Here is a 27,715-nt window from a genome sequence, read left to right as displayed (position 1 = left end):
ATGGACCTCCACCGGCCCTTCAAGATGGACAGCCCCTCCTACCTGCCGGCCCCGCTGGCCTCCCCCGCCCTCATGGTCCTCGCCTCCACCGCCGAGGCCGGCCGCGACGCCTCCGTCCCCTGCCAGGCGCCCAGGCCCTTCGGCGTCCCCGCCTCCGTGGAGAAGGACCTCCACCTGCCCTTCCCCTCGGCCTCCTACACCTTCACCTCCATGTATCACCACCGGCAGGGCCCCGTGTCGGGCGCCTTCCCCTCGCGAGACTTCCCCGCCTCCCTGCTCCACCTGCACCCCCAGTTCACCCCGCCCAACCTGGACTGCTCCACCCTGGGCATGCTCAACCACAGCGGGGTGGGGGCCTTCCGACCCTTCTCCTCCCCGCACGAGGAGAGGGAGTCGGGGGTTTACCAGTCGGCGTTCACCCCCGCCAAAAGGCTGAAGGGCTGCTTCCCGGAGGCGGAGGGGAAGGAGTTTGACTTTGGCTCCCCAGGCGGCTCCCTCAAGGCCGGGGACGACTCAGCGAGGAAGCTGTTTTCCATGTCAGGACTCCTGTCTGATGGAGAGGCCTCGTCCAGCCCCGAGGACCGCAAGGAGCGCAGTGAGTACACACTCAACACACACACACACAGAAACACACTCACATACACAGAAACACACTCACACACAGAGAAACACACTCACACACAGAGAAACACACTTACAATGCGTGTTCAGGCGTGCAAACACGCGCTGCGTAGCATGCAAGCCTGACTACATACACATTTGCATGCAGGCACACACACACACACACACACACACACACACATTCCCTCATCTCACAGCACCTTTCAGTTTGTAGTGAAATATGCCTCGTTTAATTGCCACATCAAAGAGTTCACACAACCTGACATGACACGGCGGACAAGATTTCCATATCCTCTACAACTGCATTGACAAAAGGTGACAAATTGAAAGGAACCTTTGTGTGTAAGGACGTATCTGAGCATGTTTCCCCTTTTGCACTCTAGTCATCATCGCCTAGTTGGGCAAAGTGTTTACACCGACTGGCTGTGACTGACTTTGACACAAGTAAATTGAATAGTGTCACTTATTCAGCTTAGTGATCATTAGCCACATATGACCATTAGGCCTATTGGAAGTCAGACTTTTCTCGGCGCTGAGGAACACAAATACATCGGAGCGTGTGGAGGGTTGACATAGGAGGAGTGAGAGTCGGAACGAATGACACCCTGTCAGAGATAACGAGGTGGCAGAGATAGAGAGGGAGCGAAGGAGGGAGGGTTGGAGGAGGATAGAGAAAAAGAAAGAGAGAGAAAGAGAGAGAGAGAGAGAGTGGGAGAGGGAGAGACAGACGTGGCGATGCGCCTCAGCCTCAGCTTCCCAACGACAACCCTCAGCTCAATATGGCCGCCCACACCAGCCGTCTGATTTGTTGACAAATGAGTGGGAGAGGTGTCAGTCAGCGCGGCGCGGAGAGAGAGCCGCTCCTCATTACTCCCGGGGATAATTGCCCAACGGCGCGGGGGCACGACGCTCGCCTCGCCTCCGCCTCAGAGACAGAGAGAGAGCGGAGAGAGAGAGAGAGAGAGAGAGAGAGAGAGAGAGAGAGAGAGAACCGAAGTCAGGGGAGGCAATGCTAGGCATGATGGGAAATCAAACCCCCTCAGTGGCGGTCGCCAAGGGGAGCGCCTGACAGATGAAAGGGACCAGAGGAAGACAGAGAGAGAGAGGAGAGAGAGAGAGAGAGGACCCAAAGGCTCAGCAGATCAGAGGGGGACACCATCGAAAATAATGACAATGAGAAGGGGGGGGGGGGGGGGTGGAGAGGGGCGAAGGCGGGAGGGGGATACGTTGATATACCCTCTCATACATATCACCTAAAGGAAACTTTCATCCCACACATAAAGGGCGGGAGCAGGGACGAGTTGTCTTAAGAAAAGTTTGGATTGTGCATGTGTGCTGTGTCGCCATGCGTGTGTGTGTGTGTGTGTGTGTGTGTGTGTGTGTCTTTGTTGAAACTTACTGATTTTATCTGTGGTGCCGGCTGAGTGACAGGGCCAGGGAGGCGGAGTGGCAGGAAGGAATCTCAATATGGAATTTTAATAAGGACAGGAAAGGAAAAGATGCCAGCCGGAGTGCTGGTGTGAGAGGTGTGTCTGTCTGACAATGTTTGCCTGTGCACTCGTGCATGCGTGTTCCCCTCACCTCCTGATTTTGGGAATCTCATTTGGGGAATGTTGACAAGGACAAAAGATAGGGTGGAATAGAACATGGGGAGCATCTCTCCTCCAAAAGTGAGTTTGGGAAAAAAAAAATGGATTCTTGCACATTGGAAGCCGCTTTTCCAGCTTTATCCAATTAGATTGGAGCTCAGGCAAACTAAGAGCTTTAATGCAATTGAGCTCCCAGCACTTTTCTAAGTCTGACATGCGCTTGTTCCTCTTGACTGGTTAACAGACAGTCACTTCAGGACCAAAAGTCTTAAGTGTTAAGCTTCAAATCTTCTTGGGATGTGAGAGTCTGCCTGCTGGCGTACTACAGTAGCGATGGCCATGCAAAGTCACACTGAAGTACAAAATGGACCATAAAAATCAACTTTTATACTTTGCTAATTTTCGACTTTATTGAAATTACATCCATGGGTCTCACAGTCTGTAGTGAGCTGCTTTTGTACTTATTAAAGGCATTAATCCCTGTTTTTCAATAGATAGTTCTCATTAAATAAACGTACACTTTCAAGTGTTTTCACATTAGCAGGTTACAGCCTTAATAACTGATGATGCTGATGGTGGCCGGGTGTCAGAAAACACGTCTCCTGTGCTTTCAAATCCTTGTTAAAACAACACCATGCATGTGGCTTTTTGAGCGCATGCCACAATATTCATTTTCTTCAGTTTCCCATTTTTACAGACTTTTCTAAGTCTGTATGGATGCTTTGGCTTTGACCCTTGAACTCCTAGTGGTTACTTGTAATTTTGGCAATCTACAGGAATTTAAGGATCTGTAGGAATTGAAGCTTACTCTGCTGTTGGACTAGAGTGTCAGCTAAATCCCCGAAATGTAAATGTCAATTTTTGGCGTAGTTGCCAGTCCTGAGCGGGAGTGACCCAGACAGTTTGCTGTAGCTCTCCTGGTCGTCCCGTATTTGTCTCCACAGCAGTAGGTAGGTAGGGAGCCTGTTCCCATCTGCCTTGTGTATCAGCGCCGGTGGACGTCTCCTTCTCCCCATTTAGTATCTGTCCTCCGTCTTTTTTCCCCCCAGACTTGCCTCTGTTTTATCAGGGAAGGTCTGAGACGCACGGTGTGCTCTGACAGCTGTTCAAACAGCCACGCTCGCTTTCAAAGGGCAGATGTCTTCACTGGAGCGAGTCATGCTTATTTTCCTCAGGGAGATGCTTTCAACTGCAGGCCCGAGCTGGAACTAAAAAGGCCCTTTACCAGAAACACGGGTTGGGAAAACGGAGGAGCGGAGTGACAAAACACACCGTGGCCAGACGTTGACGGAGCGGCGTGTGTATGTGTGTGTGTGTGTGTGTGTTGTTCTGCCCTGGCTCGCCAGCATCTGTATCTCACTGTGGTAGCAGGGTTGAGTGAGAGTTGTGATAACTGGAGCCAGATGTTGGAGCGCCTCTGTGTTGTGATACTTGTAACGTGTCTAACTCCTGGTTTGGTGTTTAAACAACCTGCAGAGTGGACAAAGACTTCCAAAATGGGGAACAAACGAATCGAGTGTTTAATTTAATAAGATGATACATGCCATTTGGTGGACACTTTTATCCAAAGTGTCTTACAAGTGCATACATTCTGAGTATGGCTGACCTATGAGCCTTGAACCCCCAACCTCAATCTCATTGATTTACACCGGACAGAATATTGCTTGCCTGAAGATTAAAATGCTCCTGAATTGTGCATGTACATACTCGGTGTGTGTCTGTCTAATTCGGTAATGTGAAAAATGAACGATAGCTTAAACACAAATCTCTCTTTAGCGAGTGTAAAATGTGACCACAAGTCTCTGAGGTGAACAAAACTCTCCATCATGACAGAATCTGGGCGTGAGGCGTGGGACTTCCAAATCGCGCATCAGGCTCTCGAATCAGACACGGATACTGGGAAGCCCCTCTGAGCCGCTACTGAGAGACTGTCCCGATCTGCAGCCGAGTGAAAAGAAATACTCAAGGAAGTTAGCAGACACCGAGGTTTGTCGGCCAGATGTGCTCAGTGTGTAAGTGTCCTCCACGGTCGGTTATTCACGGGTTGTTAGCGGAGCAGCGCGGCGCCCGGACAGAATCAATATAACATAGATTCATCTTAGACTTGCCACATGGATTATCTCCTCTGTGATGTTTGACGGGCTTAGCTTGTTCCAGTCACAGCTTACATGTGTTTGTTGTATGCGTGTGTGTGTGTGTGTGTGTGTGTGTGTGTGTGCATGTGCCTGTGTGTGCAGTTGTTTGTATGCCTGTGTTTCTGTCCACATTTATGTGTGTGGGTGTGGGTGTGATTTCAAATTTTGCTTAACACTGTTAGTGGGGGAAACCTTGTATCTCCAAAATGTCAACTTTTCAGGAACTAAGAAATAATCTTTTTTTTTTAACTATGCATTTTTGAATTTATCTAAAGGTTTTAAAACCCTACAGTTGTAGAATGTAATCCTTAAACTGAATTAAAAAAAAATCACCCTGCAGCGATGATATGTTTGTATGCATATGTGCGGTTGTGTGCATGCAGCACACACACACACACACACACACGCACACACACACACACTCACTCCGGTAGTGGCCGCTCACCCTCGCTGTGTGTGCTGATTCGATAACAGGGAGGGCGTCTGTGCGCTGTGTTTTCTGTGAAGCTGTCGTTGACGGCGGCTCGTATTGAGTGGAGCTTCCTGTTGAAAGACACAGTGTTTACATCCCACTGGCAGACCACAGGAGATCAATAGCAGCCACTCGATGCTCATGCATACACATATAGTATCTGCTGCCCGCTATTATTCCCAGGGTGTATACTCAGAATCAGGCACGCTCGCATGTGCACTCACACGAGCTGAGCATCAACACACACAGACACACAATTACTCTGTTTTTTATTATTTTTTTCTTCATTTTTTGTTATTATTTTGTGTTGGTGTGATTTATCACGGATACATCTTGATGTAAGAAAACTGAAGTAATGCAGCAATAAGCAGGTGTAAGCATGAACAACACAACTGAAACGATGGAAGATACAAGAAAATAATGAAGAAAATAAAACAACTGAAGCAAAGAAGTATCCCAATTGAATAAGAAGTTGTCCAAGTTTATAGTCATTTGTACGTGAATGCATGCATACATACATACATACATAGGTATTTTTAGGTTAAAGCGTAGATAAAAGAGAAGTCTGCAACCAGCTCTCTTTCTGACCATGTTGGTAGTCTTGTATTTGATTTCAGACTCTGAGGGAGGAAGCATTACAATATTAATGGTGGCTGCGTTTGATGTGAGAGCGGGCCACGGTTGACTGTTCCCCCTCCTGTTGTGATGCTAGTTTGTTCTCTTAATGTTCTCCTAAGTGAAAGGGGCTTTCATCCTGGCAGGAGGGGAAACTCTCCTCGGCTTTTTCCTCCTTCCCTTCATCTTGTAAGAGCCGGGGAGATGGAACGCTGAAGTTAGGAGGAACCGGAGTGTTCTGCAGCGTGCTTTCATGCGTTTACATTTTAATGTTGATGGTTTCGGTCTTATATATGTATATGTGTATGTGTGTGTGTGCGCGTGTGTGTTTAGGGACACAGATTCCATGCAGGCCGATGTGTCTTCATTCTTTCAGAGTTAAAAGGAAGCCAGTTACAGAGTGTCAGTCTGTGGACCACACCGCTCGACGGAGACAGACAGGACTGCTATAAGTCTGGCACTAGGCTTTTACAGTAGCAGCGGGAAGTGTGTGTGTGTGTGTGTGTCTCTGTGTGTGTGTGTGCATGGCGGGGGCTTTGGCAGTGACCAGCAGCACCTGTTAGACGGTCAACAGAGTGTTCTGCCGAAACATGAGTCATAACACATCTTTTAGCTGCTATACATCTGCCTCCATCTACTGCTGTGATCGGCCCGCAAGAACAGCGCTGCTTCTGTGTAGAGGGGGGAGGGGCTTGAGTATGCTGAGAGACAGAAAGACACAGAGAGAGAGAGAGAGAAAGAGAGAGAGAGAGAGAGAGGGAGTCATAATGAGTGCAGGACCCAGGGGTCGTTAAAACAACAGGCCTGTTTTAACAGAGGCCTTCCGCCATCTCTCCCTCTTTCCCTCTCTCCCTTTCCCCCTCTTTTCCTCTCTACTTCTCTCTCTGCACCTGATCGACCTGCATCACGGCTGCCTCTGATCTCACATCAAAGACCCACTGTGTGTGTGTATGTGTGTGTGTGTGTGTGTGTGTGTGTGCGATGTAGGCTATGTGTATAGGAAAGGCTGGGGGTAAAGGCGAGAGGGGGGAGATTTCTGTGGATTGAATCGCATGTTTCATAAGAAGTGGCACTCTCTCTCTCTCTCTCTCACACACACACACACACACACACACACACACACACACGCACACACACATGCACACACAGTCACATCCTCTGTCCTGTCCCCCGAGCCTAACAAATCAGTCAGGCAGATAGAGAGGGCAGGAAGGCCAAATGCTGGGGTTAAACACATGCTGCTGAGGAGCAGCACAGACAACTAGACCACACCAATCCTGCACGCCTGGATGGCAGCCAGGAACCTACGTATGTGTGTGTGTGTGTGTGTGTGTGTGTGTGTGTGCGATGCCACAGACAGACCTCATTACAGCATGTCACTCCTGCTTGTTGCAAGTCTCCCAGCTGTGGAAGAGCTTGACAAAAGCCGATACGTCAAAGGAATGCCAGCCGTACAGCGGAGTAAGAAGTGATAGCTTTACCTCCCAAACACATGACATCCCGATATCTTTGCATATCTATATTATACAGTATTTTCACCAATCTGCAGATCACCAAGTGCGCATGCAGCTTTTTGTGAATTTTTGGTCTGAAATGGTCAGTAAAATAAAATGTCATGGTGAAAGAAAGCTACGTTACAAACAAGACAGCCATTGGATTGTAGACTGAAACAAAAACATAAGAAATATTGACATTTTCGGGGTTATTTAACCATATGTAGCCGCCAATTTCAACACATTAAACAGACTGTATGAGTGGGAAAGCATAGGTGCAAGTATGGATTACTTGCATATATGGATTTACTTCCAATCTGTATCCTAAAGATGCTCTGATGAGTCACTTCCAGCGCTGCTTAGCCGTTCGCCAAACCCTTGTCAGCGCGGGTGTGTTTACCCCTGCCTCAAAGGTCAGAGTTCGCCGGGATTGACCCCTCACCCCGCTGTGTAGGGGGTGTAAACACTCCCCCGATTCTCCACAGAGAAAAGCAATGGGCCCGGGCCATAAATCACAGGCCTGATAATTGGTAGGAAAACAGCAGTCCAGCAGTATATAACCTTTTACGTGTCGTCTCAGCTCTTTATTATGGTGCTAATGAGTGGCCGTGGATCAGGGTTAGGGCCGCAAGCTAAGGGGTGGGGGGGTGGGGGGGGTATGGGGGTGGGGGTGGGGTCGGGGTGGTTTCAACTCAGTAATATGTGGGCCACTGGCTACTCAGCACACACACTCACACACTGGTAGGCACACACACACACACACAAATACATAAACACAGTGGAATTCAGGGTGATCTGCTACACATAAGTACACACCCACAGAAACATACTGGAGGGCAGGCAGAGACTCAACTACACACACACACACACACACACACACACACACATGGCACACAGGAAGGCACACACACACCAACGGATATGCGCGTATGCAAACATTCCCTCACATACACACACATGCATATGCAAACACATGGGCACACACACACACACACACACACACACACACACACTGGCTGGCAGACACAGCAGTCTCCATTACAGGCAGCCATTAGTATGGAGATTGTGCTAATTGTCCCCATAGACCACACAGGCAGCGCTCGGCGGGCCTGCTGTGAGCCTGTGAGGCTGAGTAAGAGCAGGCACAGTGCTTTACACATGCTATTGTTTCGGTCGTGACCCTATTAGTGCAATTACAAATCAATCACCGAATGATTATGGGATACATACCATGGATTGTCTCGATGCAAATTACGCCTTTATAACACATGGAGTGGCCGTCCCACTGTAGCCGGGTTTCACATAGGAGGGAAACCTCATACTGTAAGGTCAAACAGACACAGGGCACTGAGGTGTCGTGTTTAAAACTAGGGTTACACCGATATATTGATATTGGCCTTTTATTAAGAATCAGATATTGGCCAGTATCGTATTATTTAGTGCTCTATGGTCTAACTGCTGTTTCAGAGGCTTTTCTACCCTGCCAAGAACAAAATTCAATTGTTGGGCATGAAAATGGTCAAATTAAAATATATTTAATATCAGCACAAAATGCAGTCTATCAGCAGCTTCACTCCAAAAAATATCAGTTAACAGTATCTGCCTTAAACAACCTGTACAGGTCAAACCTTATTTAAAACATGTTCTCATCAAAAGTGTAAGTGTATTGTCACAGTGAGCTAAACTTGATCTTTTTTCTGGTGTAATTGTTTTAATATTTTTAACATAAAGACCAATAAATACTTCTAAATCAAGTCTGTTTTTCCCCTGAGACTCATCTTCTTTTGGTGCGAAAGCCATATTAAACTGGAATTTGACTCACTGTCTCAGTACGTAACACTTTTGACTATAAGCGGCTTTAAGCAAAGACGCAAATTTTTTCATTGCATATAATCAGTTTTATCTAGAATGCCAGTTGCACCAGCTAGATGTCCAGCTCCTATTATAAAGTCTCCCTGTCGGCTCCTGGACACAGTGCAGCGTTGCTCTGGGTGGGCTGGATCTGGCTCCGGCACAATCGCCACTGGAGAGGATCCAGTCTCATTAGCTGCAGCTCAAAGCTCCTGATCAGTCAAGTAGAGGAGACGGCGCTGTGAGCGGCTCCGCGCGGCGCCTGTGTGACCCTATTGAAGGAGAACACAGGGGAGAAGATCTATCCCCGCCGGCGCTGCCACAGGCCGCTTTGTTCTCCCGGGTTCGCTGACGGGGGGATCGGAGGGGCGTATCGACGGGCGCTCACACCGGGCTGCTCTCACCAAGGCTACACAGGGGCGTGCGTACATGCCACACACACACACACACACACACGCACACACACACACACACAAAATTGCGTTTGCATGCCCAGTTCTACTCTTTTTTTCTCTCCCACACACACATAACCATTTGGGTGTGTGCATATTCACACTCTCACAGTCTCACACTTTCTCTTTGACACATACACAGACACGCCTACACACACACACACACACACACACACACACACACACACACACACACTCGCAGGCACAATAGAACTATCAGCAACAGTGATTTCCAGTCTGACGCGGAGGCTGCATCCTTCCACTCAGCTGAATGTTATATTAAAGTCCAGTATCTCATTCTCTCAACAAGGGTTCAGGGTTGGGGAGTGGAGCCAGTCCGGTGCTGGGAAACCCCGCTCAGCACCCAGGGATGCTGTGCCCTTTTCCTCAAAAAACACCAAACAAAAACAAAAACATTATTTTCCGCTGACCTTTCTTTACAGCCTAATGATTAAACCACACAATGGGTTTCATCAATCAGGCCATATACTAGCAAATCTGTTCAGATAGCATTTTTAATGTGCAATTCAAATATTTCATGGATGTAATGCATTAAATACTACTGAGTTTTCATATTTTTATGTATTAGGATTCATGTTTGATGCTCCGTTTTGTGGTCCTCTCTCAGGATTGGTCAATCCGATAGTGTCAATAGTAATTCTAAATAATTCCTAGCATTTATTTTAACATGCTTGGAGTATAAAACAGGCGGGTTATGCCACACAAGGCAATACAATAAGTGCCAGAAAATGTAGACAGTCACAGGAAAGTTTTAAAAAGAAAATAAGTACCGTATACTTTTCTTTGGATGATAAGTTTTCTTCTTCTGATGTTATAAATCTGACCCTTCTAGTGCTGTAAGCAGGTGAAAACACATACTAAGAATAATTTGCAAATTTAGATTTAGACCTGTGTTTTTCTAGATTTTAAATAAAGTTGTGCCCCAACATTTCATCACCTTTCAATATTTTCCATGTAAGGAATGTATGGTAAATGAGACTCAAATGTCAGTGGTTTAAACCTCCCTGATTCCCCTTCCTTTTGTGTGTGGGTTATTGGAGATAATCTGCTCAATAATCTGTATCTTCGCATCTGACTATCTGAAGATAAAAACCGTCGTCATTTGCCGTAATTGTTTTTCCATCCAGGCAGACACAATAACATCCCGTAGGAAGCGTGACTAACCCAAACACAGCAGTATCACAGAGCGCCAGGTGGTTGCGGTCCCCCTCATACCAGCAGCGGTCGACAGTGTGTTTCTGACAGTATCAGATGTTATCTGAAGGAGCTGTGGGGGGGAGAGATGGCTTATCTGTCATGATCCGCAGTGATGAGACTGCAGGGAGGGACGCTGCGGTGTGCTGGTTCCTCACAGCAAAGGCTTCCGCTTCTCACCTGCGCTGCCCAGGCTGCATGTGGGACAGGTGTGTGAGGGGAAGGCAGGTGGGTGTGTTTTCTTTGGCAGAGGGGGGCGGTGTGTGTGTGTGTGTGTGTGTGTGTGTGTGTCAGCAGCCCCAAATTACCTGCTTAACTCTACAAAGGGTGGAAAAATCCACCCTAAAACACTAACACTGTTAAAAAAACCCAATTATTTTTGATGCATCTTGTATTTCTGGGTCCATTTTGTTGATGGTGGTTTATTTTTCTTATTTGTGTGAATAACTGGAAAAATGTAGATGTCAGTTCCTCAGAATCAAAGAGCGAGGGCTTCTTCCTAGACTCACCATTTTGCACCAATGTTCGACAATCATACAGGGAGAAATCCTTTGTAGAAGAGGAAGAGATACTAATTTCTTTAACAACAGTAGCCGCTATAGACCAGAATGCAATGTTGTGTTTTGAGTAAGAGGCATACATTTCTTCTTCTTTTCTAATTTTTTCTCGTTCTGTTGCTCTTACTATGTTATCACTATCACTATTTCTCTCATATACGTAAAACCAACAGCTGGATGCAACAAGCTCACACCCGTTCTCTTGGGGTTGTCGAAAGGCATTCTGGGAAACGTAGGAAATCACTAACTGAAGTAAAAGTAGACAAGGCAGGTCGAGGGAAAGTGGGTTGACCAAAAAAGTGAATTACAACACTTCATCACAAAATAACTCCTGGAATGCATTGAACAGCACAAATTGATGATATATAACAAATGTAAGAGTATCTGAGAGTGGAATTTTCCTTTACGGACCCTGCTGCCAAAAATGGTGCCAGCCGATCAAATATGTAACAAAGTGCTGGCAGGGTTTTGAGGGCTGTATAGTTGTTGTCTGGCATTATTAAAAGTCTTCGGCGAGTCGGCGTTCCACACTGACACACTGTTTGTTCAGGACTGTTTGGAAAAGTTGAGTACATGATGCAAGCAACAGAACAAGCCTCTCATTTTCTCCTTATTAACCACTAATTGAGAGAAAGAGCGAGGGGGGAGAAGAAACTGCGAGAGAAGTGATGAGAGGACGATGGAATAATGAGAGAGAGCGAGAGAGAGAAACAGAGAGAGAGAGAGACACAGACAGAGCGAGAGAGAGAGAGAGAATGTGCGTTAATCAGTGGGTCGAGTAATAGTGATCTGTATTTTGAGAGCCAATCTAATTACTGTCTAACGAGGGACTTTGATTTGTCTATTAGCTTCTGCACATCACCTCATTCACACACATACACAACACACACACACACACACACACACACACACACACACTCACGTACATAAAGTGGTTGAGACAATAATGACAGAAGCTATAGATTTGAATTAATAGCCCAACACTTTATAGCGCACTATAAAGGCCACCTATACCTATACAATGAAACTAGTGCGACATGTTTAATAGAGCTGCTTAAAAGGATTCTTCACCACAAGAAAATAGTATTACACTAAATATACATCAAATATAATATAATAATATACTTTAACATCATATTATAATATTTTGTATCACATAATATACGAAATACAGTATAATAAACATACTAAGATACTAGTTTCCTTTACCAGACCAGGTTTCTACATTGTTCTTATTCGTTTAAAATCGCTTGACAGAGGAAGCATTCTTCATTGAAACACAGCTAGCTGCAAACAGCTTGTTGTACCCTTTGGTTTTAATGCACAGTGCTAACAATGCTAACAAGCATAGTGTCGCTGTCCGGTGAAAACCTTGTATCTTCCAAAAGGTCAACTTTTCAGGGGCTAAGAAAAGCAGCCTTGTTTTTAGCTTTACCTCCATCACATTTCTGAGTGTTATCCAATGGGACTTGAAAAGGTTTTATAAGCCGAAGGATGGTAGAATTTTCTCAACCCATAGAGCAGCATGTAATCCTTCAAAATGAAGAGAAAACAGGAAAATCTCCAAAATTGGAGTTATGGGGTTTTCACATGATGACAGCAGTAGGGAAACTGAAGGACAAAAGTAAAAACTTCTTCCCACTGGTGAAAATTTAGAAGTTAAAGTTAAAGTAAAACTCAATATGTCAAGCGATCGCCTCAAGTGTGGCAAGAGAGGTTCAAGTCCTAACAGTGTGATACAGTGTGACAGTGTTGGATCTCTGTATATTTCAGCCTGTCAGGCGGGCGCAGGTTGAAGGCATCAGAATGAGTGACAGGCCACCGGTGAACAGCTCTATCCCTGTCCGCTGTCGTGGGCTTCTTGATCCAATATGACTCTACTGATTTTGACAGACAGCAGTCAGCAAACGAATGTCAAAGTCTGGCTTTGGCATTTTGCTGCCCAGAGTATAACCATTATTTAATCTCAACTTTTGGATATGATGATCATAGAACTCTATAAAGGCAGGTTTTCGTCGCTGTACATCTGCTATTCCTGAAATTCATGATCAGTATTTCAGAAATACAAGTAGTCCCATCCTCAGTAATGTTACTGAAAAAACTGACATTCCTTTATGAGCTCTGCGGAGTCAATTCGTCAGAGTAGGTTTCACGTTTTTCAGATGTCAGATGTCTCACTTCAGAGCAAAACTCCTAAAATAGATCCTACAGATATTTTCCAATTAGGTGGCTTGTAAGTAGCCTGCTACCAATGCAGATACTCAAGGACAGTCCTAACTTTACCTCCTGCACACTGCCTTCCTCTCCGGCCGCTCCGATCTGTAAGTCAGTATCAAAGATCATTGAGCCATGCATCTCAATGAGGGCCAGATTGATTGGCTAGAGCACAGCGGAGGCAGGGTTCGATCTCAGCCCTCCGGTCCTGAGAAGGGAAACGTGGACAGAGGGACACAGTCGCACGGCTACCCAGTCCACTCTCCATCAACGAGATGATTGGACAGAGACATGCTGGGCCACGCCCGCACCTGATGGAACAATTGTAGCGAGTAATGGAGAAGATGAGAGACAGAGAGAGAGAGAGAGAGAGAGAGAGAGAGAGAGAGAGAGAGAGAGGAGAGGGAGAGAGAGAGAGAGAGAGAAATCGGGGGGTTGTGCACTGATTGACCTGTGGTCAGAGGGGTTACATCCATTGATCTGTAGGGCAGAAGAAAAGGGCTTTGGCCTGAGGTGCTTCACAATGAGTCAATTTGAGGTTAGGATTCCTGTCCATTCTCACCAGGCGCTTTTTCATCATCCGATTCCCCGGGACTTACAGCTGCTGTCTCCCATTGCTTGTGGTGGCTCCATGTAATGCACAGAGCACTGGAGAGGCCAAAGGCCAATCAATGTTCTACAAGAGGTTGATACAGATCTTATTAGTCAATGAATGATCATTAGTGGTCTAACGAGACATTGATTTGTGCGAGGGCCAAAGGTTGCGGTGGTTGTGGTGAGTGTCTTTAATACATTAAACACAATTGATTGCAGAGTGGGAGGGGTATTTGTGGAGGATGCTGGAATCAGATTGGACAGTGAGAGATTTGAGGTCAATTTGGGATAGGAAGTATACATTCATTGGCCATTGAATGTGGTTAGGATCGAGCATGGAGCCCAACAGCACATTTGTCTTTTATGTATTACCGGTGTAGCAATTCTGCGATGAATAAAAAGCAGAAAAATCAACTGGAGCAGCAGCCTTTGAAAGCTGAGGAAATGACTCTGCTCATAGCAGATGTGTTACTACAGGGCCTATTATGTTGCTCATTAAATACCCAACCTCTCAATAGGCCATTATTTCCCCAATAAAAAACAAACGGCGGCCTGCATACTTTCCCCTCTCCCCCCTCCGCTTCAGAGGTTAGCTCTACCTCACAGACGGCGAAAAACCCTGACTAATATCCTGCATGTGATGCTTTTAAATAGGAAGCAGGCCGCGGGATAGGGTGGGGTACAGGTGTGGCAGGAGCCAATGGCTTTTATAGCCCTCCATCTCCTCTGAAAGTGTGCCAAGGACCTGCCTACACAACCCACCGCTGCAACGTTAGCCGCCAAGCGTTAACTTTACTCCCCCCGCCAATCTCTCCATGCCCACTGGTTATATAGAGTCTGTGCTTGTTATGGCTTTATAGAGGGATTTCTGATGTGCTTAGAGAATTGTTTGATGATTGGGCTAATGATGCCAGTCGGGGTGAGTTGTCTCAGCACTTTATCGCCAAAGAACACAGAAAAACAGATCCAGTCGACACAAAACCAGCTCCACAGCCTTCGCTGGCTCCCTGTTCATCCTCTGCCATTCAAAGCCGTCCAATCCTCCCCGTGTCAATCAGGATTATACCACGTCCTCAGGTTTTGTCACCGGGGGGACGTTCGTCACCATGTCTCCCCCTGCAGAACAGCCTTTTCATGCCCCAGCATAATGTCAGCGGGTGACATCCAGGCCTGATGTGATGTGGCATTCACTAAAGGTCACGTTAGGCATCTCCGCTCCGTCTGCATCAGCAGAACTGGCAGCCGTCATATGGGCGCTGGCATCGGCCATTACCCAGGCCCGCGGGGGGACTCGATGCTTTGAGGATTTGTCAGCGGGATTCTGATCTCTCTGTTTCAGTGGCGAGTATTGAACCCCGCATAGTCGCTGTACACATCTTGATGCGGAACAACAGAAACTGGCTTTGACCATCAATCATACGAGGGGAAAAGGAGGACTGAGATATCTTGTTTTGTTTGAAAACATGAACTTTACTATCTCATGATGCTCTTGATAGCGAGGATGGGGCAGAGACATATTGCAGTGTTTTGATGGGTTATTCGCCCCAAGGGTGCATTCTCTTCAAATCCATTGGGAGATAAGATAGAGATTGTATTCAGGCATGTTGCTGTATCTGTTTGATTCCTTTCTGACAAACAAAAAAGCTATATAAAATCTGATTTACTTTCCATGACAATCTAGAACAATTTTAGGGTCAGGCAACATTGTAAATATGAAAATAGTTCAGTCAATTTTTATGTGGCCATAAAGTACAGATAAAAATGGACATGTGGCTCCATTCTGATTCACACATTTTGTTTCAAATGTAAGGGCAACTTAACTACAGTCAGCTCCCTCCCAAGTGGGACTAGTAGAGGAAGAGAGCAAATGACAGCTGGACAAAGGCTAGACAGCCAGGAAAGAAGGTCTTGAACTGGCGAGACACAAAGATAGAAAAAGGAAACAATCAGAGACACAGAGAGAGTGAATCCATTAGGAGATGTCCCAGTCAAACGCGGCCCAGCCCGGCCAAAGAGGGCCAATCCGTCCCAGCCAGTTGCCGTAGTGAGGGAACGGTTAACAAGCCCCACAGGCAGGTTTTACAGCCCCCTGTTGTGTGTCTGAGACCCCCCAGGCTGGAGAGGGGCTGAGGCTGACTGATACTGACAGGGTTTATGTGGGCGGGGAGGGGGGGGGGGGGGGGGACGGGGGATGGGGATGTGTAAAAGCTGGTCGTGAACCAACAACTGTCACTTAACAGAGCACAGCACAAACGCACTGAGTCAGGCCTCAGCGCAAGCATGCAAACACACACACACTCATGTATACATCCAAACACGCACGCTCACACACCATTAGATTGGATGTTTGTGTGGAGCAGAGGTGAGAGGGAGGGGTGGGGGGGGGCAGGCTGTAGGGGGAGGAAGGCTTATCCAAAAAGTGGACCAATAAAACACCTGAAAATCAAATCCCATTGCTCTTATCGCGGCGCCACTCAGAGACGTTATCTGTGCAGGTAATGCGGTTATAAATTCAATTTCAGCCCAGAGATTTCATTGTTTACTGACGCCTGCGTGTTCCGGGCGGCGGAGCGCAGAAAGCCCGGGAACGTTCGATGCGTGTCGGGAAAACTCATTTAGGCTTCCGCGAGGGGATGCAAAAAAGGCAGGAGGGGGGGAAAAAACGAGGCGAGCTGTCACTCTCCCAAGGACACCCGACTCCGCTTTCTATTTTCCACCCCATGTTTTATTTAGAGGCCATTTTGTCCTATTTGGTTCCTCATTATGGGGTCTCATAGCTCAACTGATGTCAGGGGACGGCACTTGCCGACAGACATTGGCATCGGAGCTTGTCATGTCGCCGGTCATTTGGAGTGGAGCTGAGGTGAAGTGTTAGTCCGGTGTTCAGATAATAAGGTCCTCAAGGAAGTTCAGTCCACTGTGCTCCACACACCAGTGTGGGGTCAGAAACTGTCACAAACACTCACCTGTTTGTAATGTTATGTATTAAAAAATGTTAAATTGTGATAGCCAGCCCTGTCATTTGTTTTCCCTTGACTGTGCAGAGATGGGAAATTAGGTGCATCTTGCCTACTAGCTCTCTCCGTGTGATTGATGGCTTTCAGGAGTAAATCACCTCATCTACTAGGTAAAATCTTGATATAGTAGAGCTCCTCTGGCTCCCAGCTGGCTGCTTATGGCAGTAATCCATCAGTGGAGCCCAATGGGCCGAGTGGCCCTCCTGGGTAATGTTCCTATTGACAGCCTATGATGTCAACACACTGACAGCAGGGGGCCGTAGCAGTGTGTCTCTGTGTGTGTGTAACCTTATTTTACTCTCTCTCCCACTGTCTGTCAATAGTACAGATAGGTCTACTGCACACACACACCACACACACACACACACACACACCACACTCACACACACAAGGCTGTCCTCGACTAAAGAAATCCTAAGCTGACTAATAGTCCTACAATTTTATGAGCAAATCAAATTTTATCTGATTTATTCAGATAAATCTGAATATTTTGCTTGTCCTACATTATTGTTCTCCTGCAAATTCATGCAGGCATGCAAACTGACGTTTAGATTTTATATTTATCACAGACAGCCAATACTTATTTCTGAATATTGTAATGATGATGAAGAGATGTAACTCAGCATTAATAGGCAAACTGCAATTTTCAAACTGGCCCCATCAAGTAAAAACCTTACTAACTTAATACTTGACTTAATTGAGTAAAACGGGGCAGCCCTTCACACAAGACAGACACCAAACACTATACTATCTCTCTATCCTCTACAGTATATTTATCTTAACTAAATCTTCCCAAAACCTCTCTCGTAATCTTTTTTGTGTATGCGCGTTTGTGTTTAACCTTATTGTACCTTCCTCTACTTTGTATCACATCGATACTTCACACACTCAGAGACTCACACACGAGCCAAGACAATATGAGAACCGTAATATAATTTTCCTCTAATCCCTCTTTTTTACGCAGGCAAGGTGAAGGCTCTGTATGACTCCCAGGCTCCGGTGTGTCCGGTGTGCCAGGCCATGCTGCGGCCAGGAGAGCTGCAGGATCACATGGAGCAGGAGTTGGTCAAGCTCGCCCAGCTACAAATCAGGTACCACACTACTGAATCACACACTGACTTCACTCCGATCACAATATCACCCAGTACATGTTCTCTGTCTGTCTCTGTCTCATTTTACATTAAGCCATTTTAGTGCACGCTTTTATCCAAAGCACCTCACAGAGATTCAAACCTCTAACCCTAGCAGTGTTGGTGTCAAGCTCTCCATCATCAACTCCATTCTGTATTTTCTTTTTTTTTTTGTATTTTCCCCCAAAATTGCTTCCTTTCATTTCTCTATCTGTCGTTTTCCTCCTGCTTTCCTCCTTACTTATTTGCATCCCAGACTTTCTATTCTGTTTGGCTTTCAGGTGTGTTGGTGATAATTAATTTTTGACAGATACTGTAGCTGCAGGGAACCCCCCCCCCCCCCCGTTCCCATCCTCCCCTGGTAGTGTCTCCCGTCTTCTCCGTCACCTGAGTGCAATGTTTACAAGCTGCCTCATTGTTCTCTACATATTTCATATAAGAGCCTCCGGCCTTGAGGCGACAAATCATACAGCAGGCAAATAATGTCCCGCTAATGGCCGCTTTGAGCCTTACACACACACACACACACACACACACACAAACACATACAGAGGAACACACAGACAAGGACCCAGTAATGCACACAGACACACACACACACACACACGCCTACACACACATTACCTGCTGCTTAGACCAGAAGAATGATTCCTCCAATAAAGACATTACACTCCAAATCTGCTTAACGACCGCTCCGTGGACAGTAATGGTTTCAAATTGAACTTGGCCCCCGGGGACACTGTGTGTGTGTGTGTGTGTGTGTGTGTGTGTGTGTGTGTGTACAGTAGCTTCGTGATAGACATAAAGTGGGAGAGAGTAAAATGAGGTTATACACAGACACAAATACAAATATACACAAGATAAAGAGGTTATTTGGGAGACGATATTTTACTATAGTGTGTGTGTATGTTGTAGGGGGAGATACCGTAGTGATTTGTGTGTGTGTGTGTGTGTGTGTGTGTGTGTGTCTTTCTGTGTCTCTGAAAGAAAAGCCTGTCTAGCTTGATTAATATGAGCTTTTGTTCGCCTCTTTCCTCCACAGTGCCACTCCAGTGCAGCGCGACCATCTCATCGGGACGCCCAAGGTAAACAGAGCGGTGACATCTTCATGAGTTTCAGGTCAACTCGCTCTCTGTCACCCTGCCTTTAATTCTCTCTCTCTCTCCTTTCTCTCTCTCCTTTTTTGTCCATAGTCTCTCTCTCTCTCTCTGCACATAAAGCGTGAAGGGGGTTCTCCCACCTCTCCCCCTCGACCGGCAGAGGACGTCCACTCCGACCGATACCAGGTATGAGGAAAATAATAAAATCCATCTGAATCTTGTGTCAGATTTAGAAAATAACATGATTGTACATATAAGTGTACACAATTTCCACAGGGGCTTGGATTTAGAAGTAAAACAAAATGTTATAAATAATGTTTGAACGAAGACTTTCATTTCCCAAAGATGTAACACTGCAGTCATTCAACTGTAAATAGAATAAAACTGACTGAGTTGGCACCCAAAAGCGTAAATATGTTATATTTTTGAAACCAGGTTGATTTCATTTATTGGAAATAGTTAATATAAATTATTAAATATACTGTATGTACATGATTTCTTCTTTTATATTGCCTCATTGATTGAAGTAGATCACAACATGAATTAAGCTGCACAGCTGTCAAAATTAAAGCATCCAGTATGGTAATATCCTGCTGCCATCTACTGAGCTTCTGTTCATTTATTATTCATTTATTATTCATTTATGAGAGAAATTCATTTCAAAAGCAATGTGATACGCAAGATGTAAAAAAAACTGTAAGCGTTTTAACATTGTTGAGTCTTCTAATCCCTGACTGTTTTCCACAGACTTTTCTCCGTGTGAGAGCCAACAGACACACCAGACTAAATGGTATGTTGATGTTGATGCACGCAGACTTTACTTAACGTTGTTGAACTGTTGTGTGTTTCATTGCTGTCCAGAGAGAGTTCACACAGTGGACTTTCTTTTAAATCGTATTAAATGAACAAAACAAATTCTGTACAGATTCATGAAGTGAGGAGTCTAATATTTTAGCTTCCTCTGTTCACACCGATGCGAACAGTTGTGTGTTTGGTCCGGTTCCCCCCCCCCCCCCCCCCCTCAGTCGTTGAGATATCACCCCTTTCCCACACCGCCTCCACTGACCTAGCGCCCACACGAGCAGAGGAGCTATTAACCTTTCAACTTTGACCTCTTGATATGTTAACAGTCGATGACCTCTGCTGGTGCAGGTGCTACGTCAAATCCGCCCCATTACGCCCCCACAGCGCAGGAGCCCACCTAGACTGCACACAAGCTGGTAAGACGCACCGAGAAGCACTTTTCATTCCCACACTCACTTTATGAACCCGCTCCCTCAGGATACGGTTCAGTGGCCAAGTCCTGGATTTGAGCTGATGTAAGTTTAAGTACATGTTTAAGGAGGAAGCATTTAAAATTTTTTGCTTTTCCTACAATTTCATGTAATTGCCTTGAGTCTATGAATCACACCTGTAAAGTTCTTCAAGTGAAAATTATTTGTAAATATTTTTAGTAATTTATTCTCTCGCCTAAAGGGCTACAAACCGTTTTGGGGGAATTTTCCAGTAGCCAGAAAAAGCTATTACTCCGATTGGCTGGCAGTGTTAGACCCCAAATATTATTTAAGTTTTATCATAATTTAGGTTTATTACCATGCAGTTCAATGTGTAGAACATCAATTAGTTTTTTCACATGTGATTTTGCATGTTAGCAGATATTGTTATATATCAATATTGAAATTATTTTCTATAATTATTGTGATCATTTTGTCCATATTGCCCAATTCTACCCTCAAATAGCATGAAGTTGCCTCCACCCTCAGCTTGATCTGTTTCACTGTACTGAGCAGCTGCCTGCATCAGCAGGCCTTCACCAATAAGACAAAAGAAGTGTTTTGCTACCAAATGACATGTGTCCTGTTTGTAAAAAGGGACTCAAAATGAAAACAACGGTACTTATTAAGGACAGTAGGTAGCTTAAGTCTTTGGTTGACGAAATATTTTACAAATTGATCGAAGAAATATCTATATTTCTTCAGGCAATGTTTTTTTTCTTCAAAATGGATATATAGCATTTTGAAGATGAGTTCTTCAAATATTCCTATTAGACTTATTAGTAATATTATAGCGTCCCAGCCCCCTGTGACACAGTGAATAGGAATAAGCAGGTAAAGACTCAGTGTCCCTGCACTGATATAAACCTGTAGACCTACACAGCATACTTGGAGCTGTGGCTGACACTTTAGACATCTTACTACTGTTATTATTACCATCTCCACTCTCTGGCTCTTAGCTGACTCTTCAGACTGCCAGATCTGTCGAGGTCTGTTAGCCTTTATTGGGCCTTATAACAGGACAGCATAATGAGCTTCTAAATACACGTCAGGGAGGAAAGGAGAGGAGAAAGAGAGGAGAGGGGGGGGTCTCCTTTGTTGGTTAATCAACCTCTCTCTCTCTGTCCTCTCTCCTCTGTTTGATGAGCTCCTCCTCATCTATGACCGTCTCTTTAACCCTCATTACGTTCGCTGGGATGGCGGCGCTCGGGTCACGGCTGCCGGCTCCCTGTCCGTCCCCCCGGGGCCACTGTCATCCAGCGGGAATTAGAGGGCCCTAAAACTTAATGTCCCCTTATGCAATCTGCAGTCAGTCAGGGCGCAGCGAGAGGGAGAGGAGGTGCAGTTGGTGTTCTGCTGTGTTAACTTTTATATTACTGTCTATGGGAGGAAGGTGGGTGGAGGAGGGTGGAGTGACAACTAGGGAAATCTGAAGGAGATATGGGAACTTTTTGCCCCAACTGTCGGAAAAAAGTTAAAAAACTACACGCCCCAAAGTTGTGGCGTGTAGGGAGTACCAACCCACACCTGTACCTCCTGGATCTATGTATGACTGTACTTCAGGCTGTACCTGGCTCTTTGTATGCTTGTATTATGTAAGAAAACAAGGATATGTCCACACCCACATGGTAAATTTGGCTCAAACTCTCTTAAACTCTCAAACACAAATAGTGTGATTATTACATTCCTCCACCATGAAAGGATTATGTGACAATAGCACAAATGCGGCACTCCATTTTTAAGTGTTCGTCACATGAAAAGGTCAGCTAACAGGTCAAGTTTAGGCAAGGAAAAATAAAATAACATTGCTTAAGGTTTGGGTTAAGGGTAGGGTTGGGCTTAGGGCTTAGCAACTAAAACAAGGTAGTTAAGGTTGGGGAAAGGTTTTGGTCATCATTAAATAAGAAAAACTTTTGTTGAAAATGAAAACTTGAATCCAGCTCCCCGCAGTTGAAGGCACCATACCATTCCTTTCCACCGCACTATTTCAATGTCAAAATCCTTTCATGGTGGTTTTTGTGTACAGAGCACATTATTTCCATTTTAAGACATTGTGTTCATTTCACCTTAATTTATGACACCAGGCTGAATGAAGGTTTGTCTCAGGTTTGTGGGCTTAAAAATTATAGACAAGAAGAAACCAACAAGAGCTCGCACCCTGATAAAAAGGTAGAAGTCTAAAAGAGGCCAACTGATGCAACGAAAGTATTGGTATTCATTTACATAAGTTATAACTTTCATACAAAAGTGACAAAAAGTGCAAAAATTGAAAAAGTGCCCAAACAGAAAACATTTCAGTCAGTAGACCATCGTCAGTTCCTGGTGCCGCAGGAGAGAATAATATCAACTGTAAAAAAAGAGCTCAACAGTAGCATTGCAATACCTGTGTGTATTTATTGCTGCGTTCAGTGTGGATAACTCAACAATAAATGCTGCACACACTCTATTGCAATGCAGTTGTCCTCTTTTTCACTATTTATGACTACAAAATGCAGCACAGCTCTCATTTGAAGTAAATCTCCATTATCCCATCATATTGGTTTTGCATGTTTCTCTTGACCCTGTCACTTTCTGTCTGTCCACAGTCAGGATTGGCAAGCTGAAGAGGAGGAAACCAGAGGAGGGACAGGTGCGTTCTGTGTTTTTTTTCAGAGAGACAATGACAGGTGGATATTGTTGATTCCCTGGCATTTCTTATTGTAATCTGAGATGAACATGTACAAGATGTAGCCGGTACATTTTACCGAGAGACGTTGGATTAAGAGAACATTGGTGGTCCGAACCGCTGATGTTGTTCGCTGCCTTTGTTCACTTCACATCAGGATCACTGTCAGCTCTGTGTGTATCCATGTGAAAAGACTGCTGGCATTGGTTCACAGCTATGAAAACACAGTAGCAGATACGTAGCCAAAGGCTATGGGAGACATATGGACATATTCGTGTGTGTGTGTGTGTGTGTGTGTGTGTTAGGAGGGTTCTGCGGACCTGGTACCATTGGAGGATGAGTGGAATGAGAGGAGAAGGATACAGATGACGTCTATACTGGGCGGGTTCAAAGGTAAGCATAAAGTGGTTTGTCTGCGTGTGTGTGTGCACATGTGCTTGTTCATGTGTAAGTGTGTGTCTGTGTGTGTGTAAATATGTGTGTGTAAGCCATCAAGGTACCCGTGTGTATGATCTTGTTCAGTGGAGGGTGTATAATGTGACTGAGTGGCAGTTGAAAAATCACTGAACTTTTCAGTCCCGATTACAGCGTGGCAGGATGCCTTGAAGGTTAGGTTAAAAGTAACGGTTTCCTTTACCCAAGAAGAAAGATCTGACCTGCAAACCTGTTAGACACAGAGAGCGACAGAAGGAAACAGAGAGGGGAAAGAGGGGGTCGAGTAACATTCAATGAATTCACCTTATCGAAATAAGAACAAGAAATGAGAACAACCCACTTTTCCTGGTTTATCCTTGAACAAGCAGCCTTACCACACAATTAGCTGTATGACACCTGAAGTATTAAGAGTTTAGATGTTAATGTGAAAATGTCTGTGCAAGAAATTAAGCTTTAAGCAGTTATATGCATTAAGTGTATCATTCTTTCTTTAGTGTGTATCTGTTTGCAGAGTGGAAAAGTACTGAATCCTTCATGCAACTTGTTTAGCAGATCTTTGTGCTCCATTCATGTTTTTATCAGACAGTCAGAGACGTGAAATTCACAAATTGAACCCCAGTTTTTGCACTTTTCCACCCTCCCCTATCCACTCCTTGTGCTGAAAATCATACTTATATCCCTTTTTTGCCTCACTATTCAGAGAACTGCCTCTCTCTATGCTGCACGCTAATAGTAACCTTTTGGAAGAAGAATTGAATTCCTTTATTGAACAAGTTTTCTCTATCAATGTCCCATCAGGTGCGGTGCTGGTGAGCACTACCTCTAAGGAGTGTCGGGACAGCGATGCCGACCTGGACGTGGATGGAGACGATACTCTGGAGTACGGCAGAGCGCAGTATCCTTTAGACTGAGCACACACAGCAGCACAGCATTTCATACTGAAGCTTATAGTGGACTGAGCCAAATCGGGTACAATCTAAGTGAACTTTTAAAGCGATGATGCACAAGAAATGCCATTATATTTTCCTTCCTTATATCTCGCTTTTGGATCCACATTTTTTACCCAGACAATGATGCCTTAAAAAGTTTCTATTGCCTTGAAAAGTTGGCCTTTACTGGCTGAAACGTTGAACGATGACTGAATCATGTATTCAAAACAAAGTGTAGTGTACACAAACTCCTTTACCTTTAGAAAACAATGATATACAATATTTTTCTGCATTTTACAGGTTAGATAAATGGCTTACTTGTTGTTAGCTCCACACTGTTCTATGTTTCCTCAGCGTTGTTCTCAGATACACAGAGACAGATGTAATCCCCTGCTCAGGAGAAAGCTCCAAGGAGACAACAGTGAAGTATGTGTCCCACTTAATACCATTGTTGTTACTAAATTCATTCACACTGGATACAAAATTAGATATGAATTAATCATACAATATATTGCATTTCATATATCATACTGAATGATTTGTCTTGCTTTTTTGTCTTTATGTAGCTTTTAAATGTGTTTTGTTGTGTTTTGCAGTAGCAGCACATTGCCTGATTCCAGAGTAAACCTAGAATTTCCCAAATGGTCAAATGAAGGTGAGTCAAACTAATTGCAAATTAATGTATTTTAATAGATTGAAACTAGAATATTTGATTGATTAAATAAAAAGGGCTTTTGAGAATTTTATAACCTCAGATCTTGGGCTAGACATTAATGAGTTGATGGTTATTTTGGAGTAAAATCCTTCTGTAATATAAAATTTACACTATTTATTCAGTTATTTATCTATTTATTTACTTGTTTGTTTTGTTTTTTGTTTATTCAGGGAGTCCATCTACCAGCAGTGGAGAGAGTACCAAGGTGGACGGCAGCATAGCTGGTCTACCCAAAACTTGTAAAAACACTGAGATAGAGACGTGAGTTTACAACTTTGTCCCTTCAGCTTGTCAGGTTGCTGTCCAGTGTATTCTCCCTCGACTGTTGTTTACATGTTACTGCAGGCACAACGTCAGGGGATGAGTTAGTCTATCAAAGCATTATTACTTAGACATTTTTTATATCTATTCGCACTCTTTTTATGGAACTCGAGTGCATGTTTTATATGTAGTTCACACACAATAGCATGTTGTGTGCATGAGTTAGTCCTTAAGTCCTAAGTTTAAGTGAAATAAGTTTCACTGTTTAAGTGAAGCAGTGCTTCTTTTCTTTTTGTCAAGTCTGCTTTATTGCTTTATTATTTATTACTTAATTTGGATGTCACTACCACATCTGTATTAGCTACTTACCTTTTAAGATCTTCTCTTTTTGTGATATAAGTTCTGTTTCTTTTTAACATTTTCAGCACCAGGCTCAGTACAATAAAAGTCAGTTAAACATCAATCAATGCTTAGTTGCCACAAAAGCATTGTCCTTTCCCACAGGATGGCCACTCCCGGGCTCCGTAGATTTCCGGTTAGGGCATTAATATGCAAATTGACAGCTATGCGGTCACAGGTGTGCCTTTACTGGGTATTTTACGACAGATTCCCGCGTGAATCAGCCAATCAGCGCTGAGGACCGGACCTATCCGTTTCTCTAATGTGTGTTTTGGCTTCCCAGCTGACGTATTATATAGTTTGTGTGTATCATATCGGTGTAGGCTACCTGCCCTGCTGCCACCGGTGCGGAATACAATACTATCTCAGTGTGATGATATCATCAATCAAGGTGATAGGAGGCGACGCGTGCACTGTACACACATTTCATCACAGTTAATGCCTTGTATCCCGTCTGTCTTGCCGTACAGTATGTTTGCGGATATAGCCTACTCTATCCTGTAAGTGTGTGTGTGTGTGTGTAGCTCTGTGAGGACCCTGACACCTGCCCCCCCCCCCCCCCTCCTCTGCCTATGATAAATGAGACAGCGAATGCAGGCAATGTGATTGCTGCTAAATTTCACGCTCAGTGTCCATGTTGGCCAGCGAATAATTTAATCTGTCTTCGATTTATAAATGACTCTCCAGTGTCTGCCTAACCCTCCCATCTCCCCTCCTGTTACCGTCCGTCCGTGTGTGTGTGTGTGTGTGTGTGTGTGTGTGTGCAGACTCTCAGAGGATTCCACGCTGACAACTCTGGATGCACTTAAAGCTCGGATACGGGATTTGGAGAAACAGCTGTCTAAAGGGGACAGATTCAAATGCCTCATCTGCATGGTGAGTATTAAAGAGGACGAATCAACAGAGCAGAGACGGAGCCTGGGGAGAGCAGAGCGTATTAATGCCGAAACATCGCTATAATATTACTATGATATTCCTACAGGGATTTTTCTTGTGTTTGTGGTACTCAGCAGTGAGTTTATAGATACCTTATCGTACTTTAGGATATCTATTATCTTTTATGGTATCAGAATATTCCTATGGATTTATAGTTTTACATATTTGTGTATATCCTTTTAAATTGTATCATAGGAGATTACCATAGCTCTTTGTCGCTAGGCCACTTCTGTTTCTGGCACTTTCTGCAAGCATATTGATTTTTGTTTTTCCCCAAAAAAGATTTTTTGCACATCTTAGCTCTGGTTCAAAAATGACGTTGTAGGCATTCAGGCCGTCACACAGCATTACTGCTCCATGACAAATAGGTATTTCAGACAGGTGAACTTCGACCAGAATAACTCTCTCAATTGGACTTCCTGCTGAAATAATGTATTGAAATCCACAAAACAATACAAACACAATAGGCCTACAGAACTAAAATGACAGATTAAAAATAAAATTTGCAAACAAACCTCCACTATTTGTGCAATAAATCCCTGAACGCACCAGCTGGACACTTGCCTGTTGTTGCGGGTTTTACTGAATGTTTTATTAACATTTGTTTAAAAGGAGCGCCTCTAAATGCTCTAAATGTAGATTCATGTCGCCATCTAGTGGCAGCTTTTTGTACTACAGGTAAGGAATCGTCACCTGTATTCTCTCTCTCTCTCTCTCTCTCTCTCTCTCTCTCTCTCTCTCTCTCTCTGCAGGACACCTACACCACCCCCCTCACCTCCATCCAGTGCTGGCACGTCCACTGTGAGGAGTGTTGGCTTCGGACACTGGTAAAACACCATATAAGGACAAACAGCACAATGTCCATTCATAAACATGCAAATAAGATGCGATTCCCAGCTCAGTACGGGTTACTTAAGTGAAATTGTATGTTTTTTTCTTTCAGGGAGCAAAGAAGTTGTGTCCTCAGTGCAACACCATCACCTCACCTGGAGACCTGAGGCGGGTCTACCTGTGACACAGCCACTCACAGTGATGAAGGGGAGGGG

The 27,715-nt window shown here is 44.7% G+C and overlaps 1 protein-coding gene across 1 annotated transcript; it reads left to right on the top strand.

Moving 5' to 3' along the window:
- rnf220b (ring finger protein 220b) lies at window positions 1-27,715 on the top strand. Its single transcript, XM_071908602.2, has 15 exons — window positions 1-595; window positions 17,790-17,916; window positions 18,998-19,040; window positions 19,149-19,241; window positions 19,803-19,845; window positions 20,186-20,275; window positions 22,915-22,958; window positions 23,300-23,387; window positions 24,228-24,324; window positions 24,725-24,784; window positions 24,955-25,013; window positions 25,244-25,334; window positions 26,501-26,609; window positions 27,422-27,496; window positions 27,613-27,715. Exons 1-15 carry the CDS (start codon window positions 1-3, stop codon window positions 27,682-27,684), a joined length of 1,686 nt encoding a protein of 561 aa, XP_071764703.1. The 3' UTR covers window positions 27,685-27,715.

This window comes from Centroberyx gerrardi, chromosome 9 (genome assembly GCF_048128805.1).
Source record: "Centroberyx gerrardi isolate f3 chromosome 9, fCenGer3.hap1.cur.20231027, whole genome shotgun sequence".
Lineage (NCBI taxonomy): Eukaryota > Metazoa > Chordata > Actinopteri > Beryciformes > Berycidae > Centroberyx > Centroberyx gerrardi.
Note: the sequence above shows the minus strand (reverse complement) of the source record. Positions and strands in the feature narration are given on the sequence as shown.

Coding starts and splice junctions, on each gene's coding strand:
- rnf220b (XM_071908602.2), top strand. CDS start 1: ATGGACCTCCACCGGCCCTTCAAGATGGACAGCCCCTCCTACCTGCCG. Junction 19,041..19,148: donor ATCTCATCGGGACGCCCAAG/GTAAACAGAGCG, acceptor TTTTGTCCATAG/TCTCTCTCTCTCTCTCTGCA. Junction 22,959..23,299: donor GGAAACCAGAGGAGGGACAG/GTGCGTTCTGTG, acceptor TGTGTGTGTTAG/GAGGGTTCTGCGGACCTGGT.